Source organism: Sciurus carolinensis, chromosome 5, assembly GCF_902686445.1.
Source record: "Sciurus carolinensis chromosome 5, mSciCar1.2, whole genome shotgun sequence".
NCBI classification, from domain to species: Eukaryota; Metazoa; Chordata; class Mammalia; order Rodentia; family Sciuridae; genus Sciurus; species Sciurus carolinensis.
Window position 1 is genome coordinate 13,478,521 of NC_062217.1, and position 13,800 is coordinate 13,492,320.

Genomic DNA, 13,800 nt, shown 5'->3' on the forward strand with positions numbered 1-13,800 from the left:
CAGGCTTCGCTTTCGCTTTTGAGTTTAAACAAACTTCTGTTAACTAAAGAAGGTGGCATAGCCAACTCTCAGAGAGCCCGTGGGAACACAAACTGGATGTTAAACTCAGAACCATTTTGGCCCCCAGGGTCCAGACTCAGCTGCCCCCTCGCCTTCTGTAGTCCAGCATGTACACAATGAATCTAGTGTGGGGAGTGTCTCTTCTGACATGCTCTCTAGAAGGGTCTCCAAAGGCAGGTGTTTAGGAACAAAATTAACAAGGCATCATTGAATGAAGTCTCCAAGTAGAATAAGAAATATTTAATGTTTTTTTAATAATTTAATACCTGGTAGGGTAATGTTCTCCTTTTTTTTTGGTTTGTTGAAAACTGATTTCCATAGAAATAATTACTAATAATTAGAATAATTTAGGAATATAAGGAAACAATGCACAGCAGGCAGGACGGTGGTAACCTGTCTACTCCACGTCACGGTGTTGTTTTCTGTGTCAGATGCAACCGTCTTCTTTCCAAGCTAATGCTAAGGCACACATATTAAGATCTCACAGGCCCCACACTGTGAAGCTGTATGGAGAGGGTGTTTTAGAACTCCAAGCGGATGAATAGTTATGCGACGATGTGGCCTATTTTGATATTTTTAAACTCCCCTGTTTTAGTTGGTGCTGCTGACTGCTGGCTTGTTAGCCCACACTGCTGGATCTTCAGGCTCAGACCCAGCCTTAGAGATCAAGGAACCCAGTGGGCGCTGGGAACCTGCTTAGGTTCCCCTGCAGAAGAGGTTCTACCTAACTGAGCCCCAATCATGTGCCAGGCCCTTGGCGTCCACTCTTGCTGGCCTCCTCAGCACTTGGGATCCTCCGCTCACCCTGGGTCCCTCCAGCTAGTGCTCTTGTCCGGATGAGTCAGGAGGAGGCCTGAGTGCAGCCTCTACTATTTCTATTTTCTATTTCTGGGTTGATGAGCAGCCCTACTGCAGGTCAAGGCGAGCAAACCGAGGGCCAGATGTGACAGGCAAAGACCACATCTCAGGGGTCAGGAAACCCCTGACAAAAATGATCAGAGCTGCCGCGTCAGTGTGGGATGAAAGGATGTGGACTTCCGTGTCCCTGCGCGTGTTTTCTTGAACCACTGAAACTTATCTAGCCGGTGGCAGCTTGTCCCGTTTCCTTTTACAAACTAGTTTTCTCCTGGTGAGGCCCCACTTTGGTGTGTGTGAACAAAGACTGCTAACACGAACATCAAACACGCTTTGTGTTGAAGCTACCAGAGAGAAGCTCTGGTTTATTCTCACATTTTAAAGGTTTCGGTGAAGGCGAAGCTCAGTTTTTAAGAGGTAGGGTAAAAGAAGAAGACTTGGAAAGGAAATATATGTCTCAAATGTTTTTTTTTTTTTTTAAAGGGTCTCATTAATTAAATAAGGGGAAATCCACAGACAACAAAAACAATGTTAGGGAAGTGCAGTGGGTTCGGATGGGGAAGCCAGAGGAATGGGACATTGACATCTACTAATGGCAATCACCATCCCATTCGTCCTTTGAAAGAGGAAATCAAATAATAGTTTTTCTTTAGTCTACCAAGGACTCTCGCTATGAGGGTGAGAAGACTAACTTTATCCAGCTGCACCTCAGCTGGTTTCGAATAAGCATCTCACTTCAACTAAAAAGACATGACAGATTAATTTTCATGTCATCGTCAGAAAGATGCTGGCTTTTGTTCTGAAACGACATTCCTTTGGGTTGCCTCTGAAGATGCTGCGGGATCCTGTGGCTTCTCAGAACTCCAAATTTGGGCACAGTGGAACAATCGGAGAAACTATGGCAACTGACTCCCTCCGCCAGCATCCTCAGCGGCCACCTGTGCGACTCGAGACCAGTGTGCCGTGGAATGGGCAGCGGGGCCTGAGAGAGAGCACAGCTGTGGCTTCAGACAGCCCTGCTGAGGGACAGCCCGTGAGTGTACATGGACGTTCCTGCGCCTAGCCCCTCAGCCTGGGTCACCAGCTGTCTGTAAGAGGTGCAGTGCCCCTTCAGTCATTGAAGCATATGTTGATTGTGGACATGAGAACTGGTGCTTCCAATAAACAGGGAGAAAAAAATCAGGCCTCAGATAAAATCAGGGCTCAGCCCTAAGGTCACTATGAGTACCATGATTTTGTCATAACAGGTACTTGAGTTCTAGGGAGCAGTATTTTCATTTCCCAGAACCTCATCTGATACCTCCGTAGTAAGAAATAGCTGCTGTGATCCGGGCTAAGCCTGTAGTGGCTCCTATCCCTCTGGCTAAAGGAACAGTCACCAAAATGACATTTGACTGATTTTTCCTTAGAGATAGGAAATAATAGCTCTATTTATAGATTCTGTAACAGTACTCATAGGTATTGTTTTCTCTTTTATTAAGAGATATAAGAATGTGTCCCTCCCTCTAGAAGCTCAGAGTCATGGTCTGTGTCATAGGAGAAGCTGGTCCTACAGAACAGAGCTGACAGACTGGACAGGCAAGGAAGGGAAAGAAGAGGGAGACAGGCTTTAAAGTTACTGCACCTGGCTTCCCTGGGTCTTGTTTTCCCTCTTCCTCTTTGGAAAGATCCTACACCACACAGTACTTCAGGTGAGTGTGTGTCTCTTGCTGCCAGAGTCCTGACCAGTCCTGGAGATATCCTGAGTATCTGGTTATGATTTATAAGATGAATTCTATGGAAAAACATGTTCTTAGTGCCCAGCAATCAACACAGCAGCTAGGATAAGTTGAGGGCTGGCTTGAAAAATGATTACAATGAAACAACAAAAACTTCTCATAATATGAGACCTTCATTAAATGGGTGGGAAGATGGATTCCGTCCCGGACGGAAGTGTAAAGGGCTCATCTGCCCTCAAAAGGAAGTCCTTCTTCATCAACATTTTCCCATCCCTCCTTCTGGTTCTCTTTTACTAGAACTCAAAAAGTGAAAATTTCTCTATTTTTTACTGACCCTTTTGTATGGACGCACACATCCACATGTATACAGGGACTTAAAAAAATCATCGTAATGTCCAATGACATAAGAGAGAGAAGAACAAGAGGAAAGAAGCCCCCAGGGAGGGACGAGATCTCGCAGGAAAGAGAGAGAGAGAGAGAGAGAGAGAGAGAGAGAGAGAGAGAGGAAGGACTCACTTCTCAAGATGTGTGGAGATAAGCTCAGATTGGAAAGATCTAGCTAACACACAGTCCACACCAAGTGGCGATGTCATCAGGGCGGGCTCTGTGTCTTTCTCTCTACTTAACACAGGCCCAAGCCTTCATGAAGTTTGTGAGAAGAACATTGCATGGTGATGGACTTGTTTGTGTGACAGCTACTCTTCTGTTTTGGCCAGTCGTCGGAGCATGAGGCCATAGTCAGTAGCTGGATAACGTGTTTTTAAATGATACCTTTCATCTCCAACTTTTCCAAGAGAGTACTGACCACTGGCACCTTCACGCCCCTCTAACCCATCACGCATTTCTACAATGTCATTGAACCTGCTTCATTTATTTATTCTACCCAGAAAGTGCCTGATGCTTCGCAGCTCCCAGTAAATGTTTTTGAATGAGTGAATGCACAGTGGCTATAAGAGAGTAAAATAGACTTTTATAAGTCTGACCTCTCACTTTAAAACAAGTCAATTAAAAATGTCTGTAACCCAGTGCGGTGGTTCTCAAACTTGGATGTGCACTGGAATATTACCTGGAAGCTTTAGAGATAGGCCACTGCCCAGGTCACATCAGTCAAACAAGAATCTTTGGAGGAAGGGGTCAATGTCAGACCCTTTCAAAAGCCCTCAGTTACTCCCAGACCGTAGGCAAGTTTGAGAAGCAGTGTTCTAGGCCTGCGTTTCTCTAATGTGAACGTGCATACAAAATACTGAAAAGGTTTTAAAATTCAGATCTTGGTGCCAAAGATCTAGGATGAGGCCCAAGATTCTGGAGGCTCAAGAGCATCATGATGATGCTCCGGTTGCTAGGGGAGGGTGGGGCTCCTTGAGATTCTAGAGCTGCAACAGGCTCCCAGGTGATGATGACAATGTTGCTGCTGGTCTCTCGGGGACAGTGAGGAGCATCAGGAGGCAAGCCTGGGTTACAGGCCCCGGTGTTAGCACCGTCCAGCACACTTCTGTTTTCACCTGGTTCATGAGTCGCTGCTCTGCATACGATTTCAGGGGAAGGGGGAGGGGTGGCAGGCTCTGCTGTGGTGAAAGCGAAAGAAGAGGGGGAAATAGGAAGAGGAAAAAGCGGGTCCCTGACCGGGTCACTTGTTGCTAGGCATCCGGTCCAGCCACAGCTCCCCTCCTCGGTGGCTTTCCACTGCTGGGCTGCAGCGGGCCATCTTTCTCCCCCACGCTCTGAAGCTCTGCGCCCACCTTGGTCATTACCCGGGCCCCCGAGCCCCTCTCTTCAGGAGACCCCAGTCGCAGGCTCAAGCAGAACTGGAAGTGGCTCCCCGAACCTTAGGGATTTATTTATTGTGCCGAAGAAGGGAAGGAGGGGGACAAAACAAAACCAAACAGAAAGGGGGGACGACCACGAACTTAGGCAGCGGAGCGGCAGGAATAGCAGCCTTCCACAGTCCCAGCTGTCCGGGCACCGGGGTCCCCGCCCTGGAAGCCCCGCCGCCGGCCGGGAGGGCGCGGGGCGGGGCGGGCGCGCGGGCGCCGCACTTACCATGACTGTGGCCGCGGCCGCGGCTGCCTGGGCGGCCACCGCAGCTTGGTTGGCTTGGTGCTGCGCAGCTTTGATTTTGGCCTGCAAGTGTGCAGGAGGGTGAAAATATTTGCATTTCTCCCTCATGCAACGCCCCTTTATGTAATCCATACAAACGGTTACGGTGTTGTCGTTTGTGTCGATCATGGTGCTGTCTGCCGGGTGTGCGAAGCGGCAGTCGGTCTCGCCCCGGGCGCAGTTTCCGCGCTGGAACTCCCTGCATACCTGGGACAAGGAGGAAGGAGAGCGGCGATGCGGCAGAGAGCCTTCCCCGCGCCGGTCAGGGTGGCTTCTGTGCCCCGGGCCTAGGGGTTCCTTATCCAGAACCCTGGTGACCAGAATCTCGGACAATGATCTGAGCTTTGGGTTGCCCTTTCCTCTAGGGTGATTACTGAAACTGAGAAAATAATCCGAAACTTGCCGCTCAGCTAAAGAACAAAGAAAAACCAACAAAGCCTCCATTGTGCCTGGTTGGCAAGCCACTAGGCCACCCACCCACCCCTGCCCCCAATTTCCTACCTGAAAACCACTCTGGAGTTGCTACAGAATTTCATTTCATTGATTGATCGATTGATTGATTGCATGGAGAGAGAATGTCAGTGTGGGTCAAGCTACCATTGGGGTCCAACTCCAAAAGTTATAGGGAAATGAGGTTCTTGTGCCTCCTCTCTCTGGATGGGAGTAGGACCAGGGAATCTGCCTGTCTGCCTCCCACACCTTCTCCACCGCTCTACAGAGAGAACTTATGCCCAGGATCATCAATATCAGGAACTACAATATCCAGGACACCAAAACGTTCATCTTAAGGTGACTATACTGTTTTCAACAACCCCAAAGATTTCTTTTTAAAACAGAGAAAACTATGCTCAGAGATAAAGGGTAAGACATAAATGGAGAAAAGTAGAATAGGGTTACAAGTTTTGGATTTTTAAAAAAATTTTTAACCCCTAATTCTCCTGAAATCTCAGGTGACCATCCTGAGAATTTGGTAGATCAAGATTTTACTACATAGAGATTTCTTCAGAACTTGAAATGTTCTTTTTCTTCCCCCTTCTTATATTTAATGCACCTCCTGGTGGGTCTTACTAAAGTGATACATGTAACACTTTTTAAGAAACAGGCAAGTGGACCTGATCTTAGTTGATGTCTTTCGTTTTCTGGAATAGCATTCTTTTTATTTTTTTTAAGTTTCTTTAAATTTTTAAAATTTGTTCTTATTAGTTATACATGACAGTAGAATGCACTCTGAAACATCATACATAAATGGAGTATAACTTCTCATTCTTCTGGGCGAGGGTGATGTAGAGTTACACAGGTCATGTAATCATATATGCACCTAGGGTAAAAATGTCCAATTCATTCTACTATCATGAAACAGCATTCTTAATTATGCTCTGAATATAGACAACATGAAGTGAGATGAATAGCATATGCATATTAATTATGTCATTCTTCCCTGCCTATAAACATTATCAGGGAAGAGTTAGTAGGATTATAAGTTATTTCTCCTTGGGGTCCAGTTCCATAGTTAACACGTGTGGTTCACACTTGGTTACCCATGAAGGGTCACTGACAGGAACTCAAGTCTTGTGAAAGTCAAACATACTTGGGAAATAGTGTTTCAGGTGAGATTGAAGAGTAAACAGGATAAGTCACAAAGTCATTAACTGTCTCCTCCTACTCTGGGTATTAACGTTCCATTTTCAGTTCAAAAAAATGTACAAAGTACAGATTACTAAGCTATTAGTGGAGATTCTGAGTAAGCCTTTCTCTACAAATGGAACGATTCCTGTCTGTGACATCATAGGTGTAGACCGGGCATTTGCCCAGGGTCTGTGTGTGCTGCTGACTTCATTCCTGGTTTGAAATGAACCGAACACGGCTCTGCTGGAGTCACTGTGAATCATTTTTACATAGCATTGTCTACCGGCTCTGCTGGGAGGGACTATTTGTTCCCAACTCCGCTGATTTAATTTGTTTTCTGGAACAGGCATGCACTGAACACTAAAGCTCTGTGGGCCCAGCAGGTGGAGCCTCAGACACTTTTCCAGTCCCCTAACAGGTCTATTCAATATTCACAGAGATAGGATGGATCTTTTCAAAACAGGAGCAATTAGAGTTTATATTCTCTTCATCTAGAGATCCATATACTCCAGATTGAAGCTGGGTGAAAAAACATACATCTTTAAAAATATTTGCAGTTTAACATTCTGAATTCTAAATCATCTACAGGTTATTAGGAAGCAAACACTCTGTTGCCCTCAGGTTTCATTGAGTTAATATTTAAATGAGCACGCACTGGAAGAATATTCTCTAATGATCCAACATTCTACGTATACATAGCTCACCCAACAACCTTAATCAATAATGGGCTTAAAGGAGGTCTTTGAAAAATTTGCCAGGATCTTTACACACCCTGATAAAGTGTTCTTTTGAATATCATAGGGACATTGTGGTAAGGTTAATAGGTGAATTATCTAGCTCTGATTAAAGAGGTTTACTTAACAAAGTGCAGGAGGGTCAGTTTGATTCACAACTTGAAGATTTATGTTTTATAAAAATATAGACTTTTCTTGGAATTTATAGAACACTTTAAGTTTAAAAAAAAAAAAAACCTCAAAACTAAGTTTATCTAGCTTCCAATTCCCCCTGTGAACCAGTGAAGTCATCGGAGATAAAATTCTGGAACATACTAGAGCAGTTAGTTGTACTTGGTTCTTTATAACTTGAAATATGTTCACAACAATTGGTTAATAGTTGTGGTCCCACTTACTCCAACCCTTGTCCCTGATTGTCCCCCACTGTCCTGGTTGCTGGGCTTCTGACCATCTCCAGAATGTTCCAGGATCCAGTAAGAGTTTGTGCTGGGCAAGAGTAAGAGGTCATCAGAACTTGAAGCCACGTCTACAGCTTGCATGGTGATTGATTTAATATTTTATTGTTTGATAAATATTTTGCCCTGATGCACATATTCCACACAGCTGGTTTTTGCTTGTATTGAAGTTATTCATTGCCCATAGACTAATTTTCTTTATACTTGGCATTCATTTTGAACCATACAATGTTGAGTGCGTGGGTTTGGGATGAATGCGTGTATGCGTGTGCATGGTATTTTTGCAGAACATTTTTACAGAATGATCTCACAAGCATTCGCCTACATAGAAGTGCACTTTCTACCACAAATGCATCTCAAAACAAACATAATTGAAGTACCTCCAGTTTGTCAGTCCTGAGAAGTTTCTGAGTTGCAGTTGATCCCGGGACAGTGACAGGTGGACTTCCGGGAACAATAACGGGTGTGGTGGGTAGAATTTCCGTTGGGACTAACCCAACTCCAGGGGTTACAGGTGCTAAGTAAGGAGCAAAGCTAATAGCCGTATTTGTCCCTATGGCGGGACCTACCGGAAAAGTGGGCTGTTAAAGGAAGACAACACAGGAAAAAGAGTCAAACTTCAAAAAATCACCAGCAAGTGTCATTTAAGCAAAATTTAGTCATCGTATACGGTATTTTTTGTTAGGTGCATAATTTGATGCTGAACTGTAAACACTCATTAAATATCCCTTTTTTGTGAGGCTTAATAAAAATGAAAACCATATATAGCCTCTCTTCCCAAATCCATACAAAAAATATGGGAGAACATTATAGAAACCCAGTTACAAGAAACAGATTAGACCTTTGTTCTTATGAAAGTGTTCTCAACTAAAGGAAATAACAATTCCCACTCTATGCATTCATTGTTTCAAACTATCGAATGTTATAATACTCAAGCAGTAAAACTTATGGAATACAAACTGTCTTTGATTTCTCCCACATGTCTCAAACCGAGAGGAATAAAGAAAATCCAAGATTATACCTTGATTTTCAAGTTGACCAAATGTATACAGTTTCAAAAAGTGGAGTTTACTTGGGATTTTATTGTGCTCAGACTTGCCAGTATATTTCCACATTCCATCTCTACATGTATATTCCCAAAACTCATATGCAGTGTTCAGGTAGAACTACTATGTTTTGCTCTACCTCAAGACATCTCCATCTAACCTTCCCTTCATGAAAGGCTGGATCAGAGAGTTTGAAAATTTTCAACCGATCAATTTCTCAATGGACCATTAAGGCTTGGTTTGGTTTCCCAGGTCACAAAATCAAGACAGTAGTGACAAAAGCATCCCATACCTTACTAAATGTGTTCTGTGTCAGTGTATTCCTGTGGTAAGTCTAGAGGCTCCTAAACTCTCATAAGAAGACATATGCTAGAGGGCCCATGGGATGATTATTTTTAAAAGCTCCACCTATTATTTACATATAATTCTGCCTTTCAGAAAAGAGACTTTGTACCTGTGAGAACAACCAAACCTTGATTCACCTTTAAAGAGTCACCATTAAAAATTAAAGATTCCAAAGATTTTTCTTAGAATGATTTTTACACTGAATTGGACCTGAATGGCTCTTTCTGTTTGTTTGGTTGGTTGGATTTTATTTGTGGATGATTTTTAACCTGTTTGTTTTTAGAATAAGTTTTCGGACATTGCAATCATGTGCTAATACAATTTTCAAACGCTCAATTATGCCATTGTGTGTCGTTTCCCTTCTCTGTTCATACATCACGTGTGACCTTGTTGTCTACTTGTGAGTCTGAATGAGTTGTTTAACATGGGGAAAATAACAATCTTTGTTTAGTAAACACATTATTCTTTACAGTAACCGAAAAAAAAAATCTCTCATATAAATGGTCATGTTAGAAAAGAGTGAATTATTGATAGTTGTGTAGGGATTCCCAGAGAGGTTGAAAAGCCTTTGCTCAGCGGCTGGGGCTGAGAGGTGCTTCTCACGGTCTTAGATGCTGGAAGCTCAGTCCTCCCTGGAGGAGCTCTTAGATCTTTATGGCTCAGACATAAAATTCGTTTTGAGAGAAAGTGACAACGTGAGGTCTCAACATGGGAAATAGACAGCAGTCAGGAATTTTTTCCCCCTTGACTTTCTACAAAATTTTATATATGTATGTTACCCATTTGAGTCATAATTATAACAAGTTGTGGTTTGTCAGCAACTGTAGCTTTTATAATTTAGCACTGTTGGAAAACAGCCAAGTGATTTAATAGTGTAAGGACTATGTAATGTTAGGATATTTAAAAAATCAATTCCGAAAGGTCATAAATCAAAACACATCTGTGATTCAGTGTATCAGTTGTATCAGAAATGCCTGGAAGGAATTTTTAAAATAGAGATAAACTCTGATGCAATAGGTCTAGGCAGAGACCTTAAAATTCATATTAATATTTTTTCCTACAAGGCTCCGTGTGTGGAGAAATTTTGGGACCATTGTCAAAAATGAAGAGTTAAACAGGTATTAAAACTTGTACTAAAAGAGTACTTTAACTCAGAGATTAATTATCAAAGTAAACATTTAGAGTAGATAGCCCTCCTCCACATCTCCATCTTGATTTTCTGTGGAGGCAAATTCTCAGCCATCTCTTCCCACAGATCAGAGGGGTGGCGTAAATACAGGCTGTGCCTTGACCACCAATAGAATGTGAGGACCTCAAAACTCTTCCCCAAAAACTTTTTTGATGTCAACAGATCTCTTCCAGTTAGCCAAATCCTGCCTTCAAAAATATGTCTCTTGTTCATTTGATTTTATGATCCAAAATGAATGTCCTGGTATGTTTTATTGATGACAACGAGAATGTAATACACAGGGAAATATGTTATTTAAAAGTAAAAATGCAGACTTTAGACACTGAGAGGTTTACATTCAAATCCAGAACTCTGTTACTTATTTTTCCTCCCCTGGGATGGAAATTAACCTCTCTGGGCTTTAGTTTTCTCACTTGCAGTGGGAAGAAAAGCTACTTAGTTGAACAAGGTGCTATTTCTCGCCAACTTCTCATGGTCCAAATTTAATAAATTAGCCATTGTAGTAATGTAAATGTCAGTACTAATAACATTTTTTTGTCTCAAATTATTCAATGCTTTTAAAACAGAAATGTAATGAGCATAGCAATATGCTAAATAGAAGTGTAAAATTGAATTAAACTGTAGCAAATATCTTCTTTTCTTTTTTGAAATATGAGCTGGGAAATAAATATTTCCTGTCATGTGAAATTGAACGGTAGAAGTCCACAGCTTTGCAGGGATAGATTCATTTAGGTATTTTTCTTTTTTTATAGAGTTTTTCATTGGTGTTGATCAGTTAAAAATCACAGCAGCAGTCATTTGCTGAGATGTGCATTCTGCATTCTCCTTATGATGGGTGGTAATACTTTACATCGGTGGAAGGTTCTGGCCTTCTCAAAGCATTCCTACGCATGTTGTCTTCTTTAATCTCTCAACATCCACAGGAAGCAAGTGTGGGTGCAGGCATGCGCAGTCTCCAAGTGAGAGCAGGTTAGACGCTTCAGGATAACCCAAGGTCAGTGCCTCTGAGAGACAAGGATTTCAAAGCATCTGGGCTCCCGGTCTCAGGCTATGTCCACTCTTTTGTGCTTCCTACATTTTTGCCATCATTTCCTTAAAAAATTGGAAGTGGGGACCATCTACAGGAGGTCTGCATGTCTTGGGAGCAATAGAAAGGCATGTGTGCCCCACAGCCAACCTGAGCCAACACACAGCTGGAGCGGCTCCCAGCAGCCCGGTGGGAACCCGCAGCCTTGAGAAAGTGACTCCTAGGTCTCAGAGTGAAACGAAACTCCTGAGATAGCGTCTTCGCTGACACGGCATCCTGGTGTCTGAGCCGGGTTCCCCGCGGGCAGCCGATGGAAGAGAAGGGTGGCACCTTTAAGAGTCTGTTCCCAGAAGCGCCCACTCCAGCCAGGAGAATCAGCCTGCAGTCTCTGCGTAAGTGCTGTTGCCAGGCTGTTGGAGACAGGATCCATTTGGTCCCCGTCATCTCTCAGCACTAGCCCACAGCTGAAAAGGCCAGGGGACAAGATCTGCAAAAAGCTTTCTTGAAGAAAATCGCTTCTGAAATAAATGCCCACTGTGCTGTTTCCTCCCGCCCTTCTTCAGTCTGTGTCCCCGGCGTCTCTGCCTGTCCCCCACCCTGCTCTGCTCTCCCAGGACAGTACAGCTGTAGTTCGGGGGTCCCTGGGCTTGTGGGGGGTCCAGAACACAGAATACCTTGTAGGTCAGAGTCAAGGTTAAATGGCTGGGCCTCGTCCCCAGTGACGTGGCACAGCACCGAAGGGTCTCAGTAAGGGGGTGACAGGATCCTGTGCAGGTTTTAAAAGACTCCTCCGAATGCTGTATGCAGGATATACTGGAGAAAGTAAGAATGGAAGGCGACCGATGAGGAAGGAACTGCTGATGAGGTGGCTCCGACGAGGGCGCTGGGAGGTAGAGAAGAGGATGGAGTCGAGGGCAAACGTGCCAGGCTCGCCCATGAACTGTATGCCCGGCCGCTGGGTTTCAGTGTGGGACTTCGGCTTGCTTGTGCCATTGACTGAAATGGGGATGTGGTGGGATAAAGAATCTGCTTTTGAACAGGTCGGTTGGTGAGAAGTGGGAAGGTGAGCCCAGTGAGCAGCTGGATATGTAAGCCCGGGCTTCAGAGGAGAGGGCCAGCGCGGAACCTCCTCTGGGGGAGGTCGTCGCGGCCTGTAAATGATTTGCACCCGGGGGTTAATGAAACCCTGAAAGACAGGGTGGACAGGAAGGAAGAGCCAGCCTGGGGATCTTCACCAACAACAGAAGCTGGTGGGCACAGGGCACGGGGGTCAGGGAGGCGAGTTCAACAAAGGGTGGATCGCTCGTGCTGAGGGGCACTGGGGAGGTCTCAGCTAATCCAGGCTGTCACAACAAGAGCCCAGACACAGCGTGGCTTTTCACAGAAAGTGATTTCTCACCGTTCTGGAGGCTGCAAAATTCATGACCAGTGCACTGAGCGCCCACTTCCTCTTCATAGACAGCAGTTGCTGGCTGTGTCCTCCATTCAGAAGGCCCAAGCATCTCTTCTGAGGGCACTGCCACATTCCGGAGGACACCGTTCTCCTAACCTAATCACCCCCAAGGTCTTAACTTCGAATACCCTCTCCTTGGGGGCCAGGACTTCGGTAGCTGAATTCGGGGTAGACAGACACATTCAGACTATAGCAACCATGAAGGTAGAAGTGACTGCGGGTTTGGTAATATGGAGGACCAGTGGGAGACTCAGGTGGAACCAGTTCAGGAGCGGATGGAAGGACAAGTGGAGAAGAATATCCTTAATGCCTTAAAGAAGTTTAGCTTGGAAGGAGACCTAAAAAGGAAATGGTTCTTGGTACTCTGTGTTTAGCCATTTATTTGCCTAAGGCAGTTTCCGCATCTATCATCCATTTGTGGCAGCTGTTGACAAACTACTTGATGGCTTAAAACAACACGTGTTTATCCTTCCTCAGTTCTGCAGGCCAGAAGTCCAGAATTAGATTTGCTGGGCCACAAGCAAGGTGCTGGAAGAAGTATGCTCCCTCCTGAGGTTCTGGGAGGATCGTTCCTCATTTTCCATCTTCTGGTGGCTACTGGCATTCTTTGGCTTGTGGCTACATCGACATCTGCCTCTGTGGACATGTGGCCTTTCTCCTCTTCCGTCCATGCCAGCTCTCCCTCGGCCTCTCTCTTACAAGCACGTTGTGATTGCATTTAATCCGGAGGATCTCACCATCTCACATCCACGAAGACTCTATTTCCATACAAGGTGACCTGTATAGGATCCAGGTGCTCTGGGGTTCATTATTCAGCTAAACTGGACAGTAATGAACTTCTGAGACTCTGAAGTGATTTGTTCATGTAATTGACAAACCTCCCACTGAAATATTTAAATGGAATATTCTTTTTTTTTTCCACAGAGAAAGGGTTGTGAAGGGTTGATTATTTAGCTTCTGATTAATATTTGAGACTCATATATAAACAAAACTTTCAAAAATAATTCGACTAATAGTTAAGGATAGGAATGGAATTTTCCTATTCATACTGCCACTGAGTCACAGAGTTAGTTCTTATTCTTTCTAAATAAATAGGAAGTACATAATTCAAGTGAGATTATATAATGTACTGTTACTATGTTGACCTTGCTGGTTCTAGATTTATTGCCATAGACATTATTCAATATGTATAACT

At 44.1% G+C, this 13,800-nt stretch overlaps 1 protein-coding gene across 9 annotated transcripts in view; it reads right to left on the bottom strand.

Moving 5' to 3' along the window:
* Mbnl2 (muscleblind like splicing regulator 2) overlaps positions 1-13,800 on the bottom strand; it is a 150,038-nt gene that overhangs the window by 36,259 nt on the left and 99,979 nt on the right. For all 9 annotated transcript variants that reach the window (XM_047552626.1, XM_047552628.1, XM_047552623.1 and 6 more), the window contains 2 exons: positions 7,926-8,126; positions 4,674-4,937 (listed from right to left, as the gene is read on the bottom strand). In XM_047552626.1, the coding sequence (XP_047408582.1) occupies positions 4,674-4,937; positions 7,926-8,126 (465 nt within the window). The remainder of the gene's footprint in view (positions 1-4,673; positions 4,938-7,925; positions 8,127-13,800) is intronic.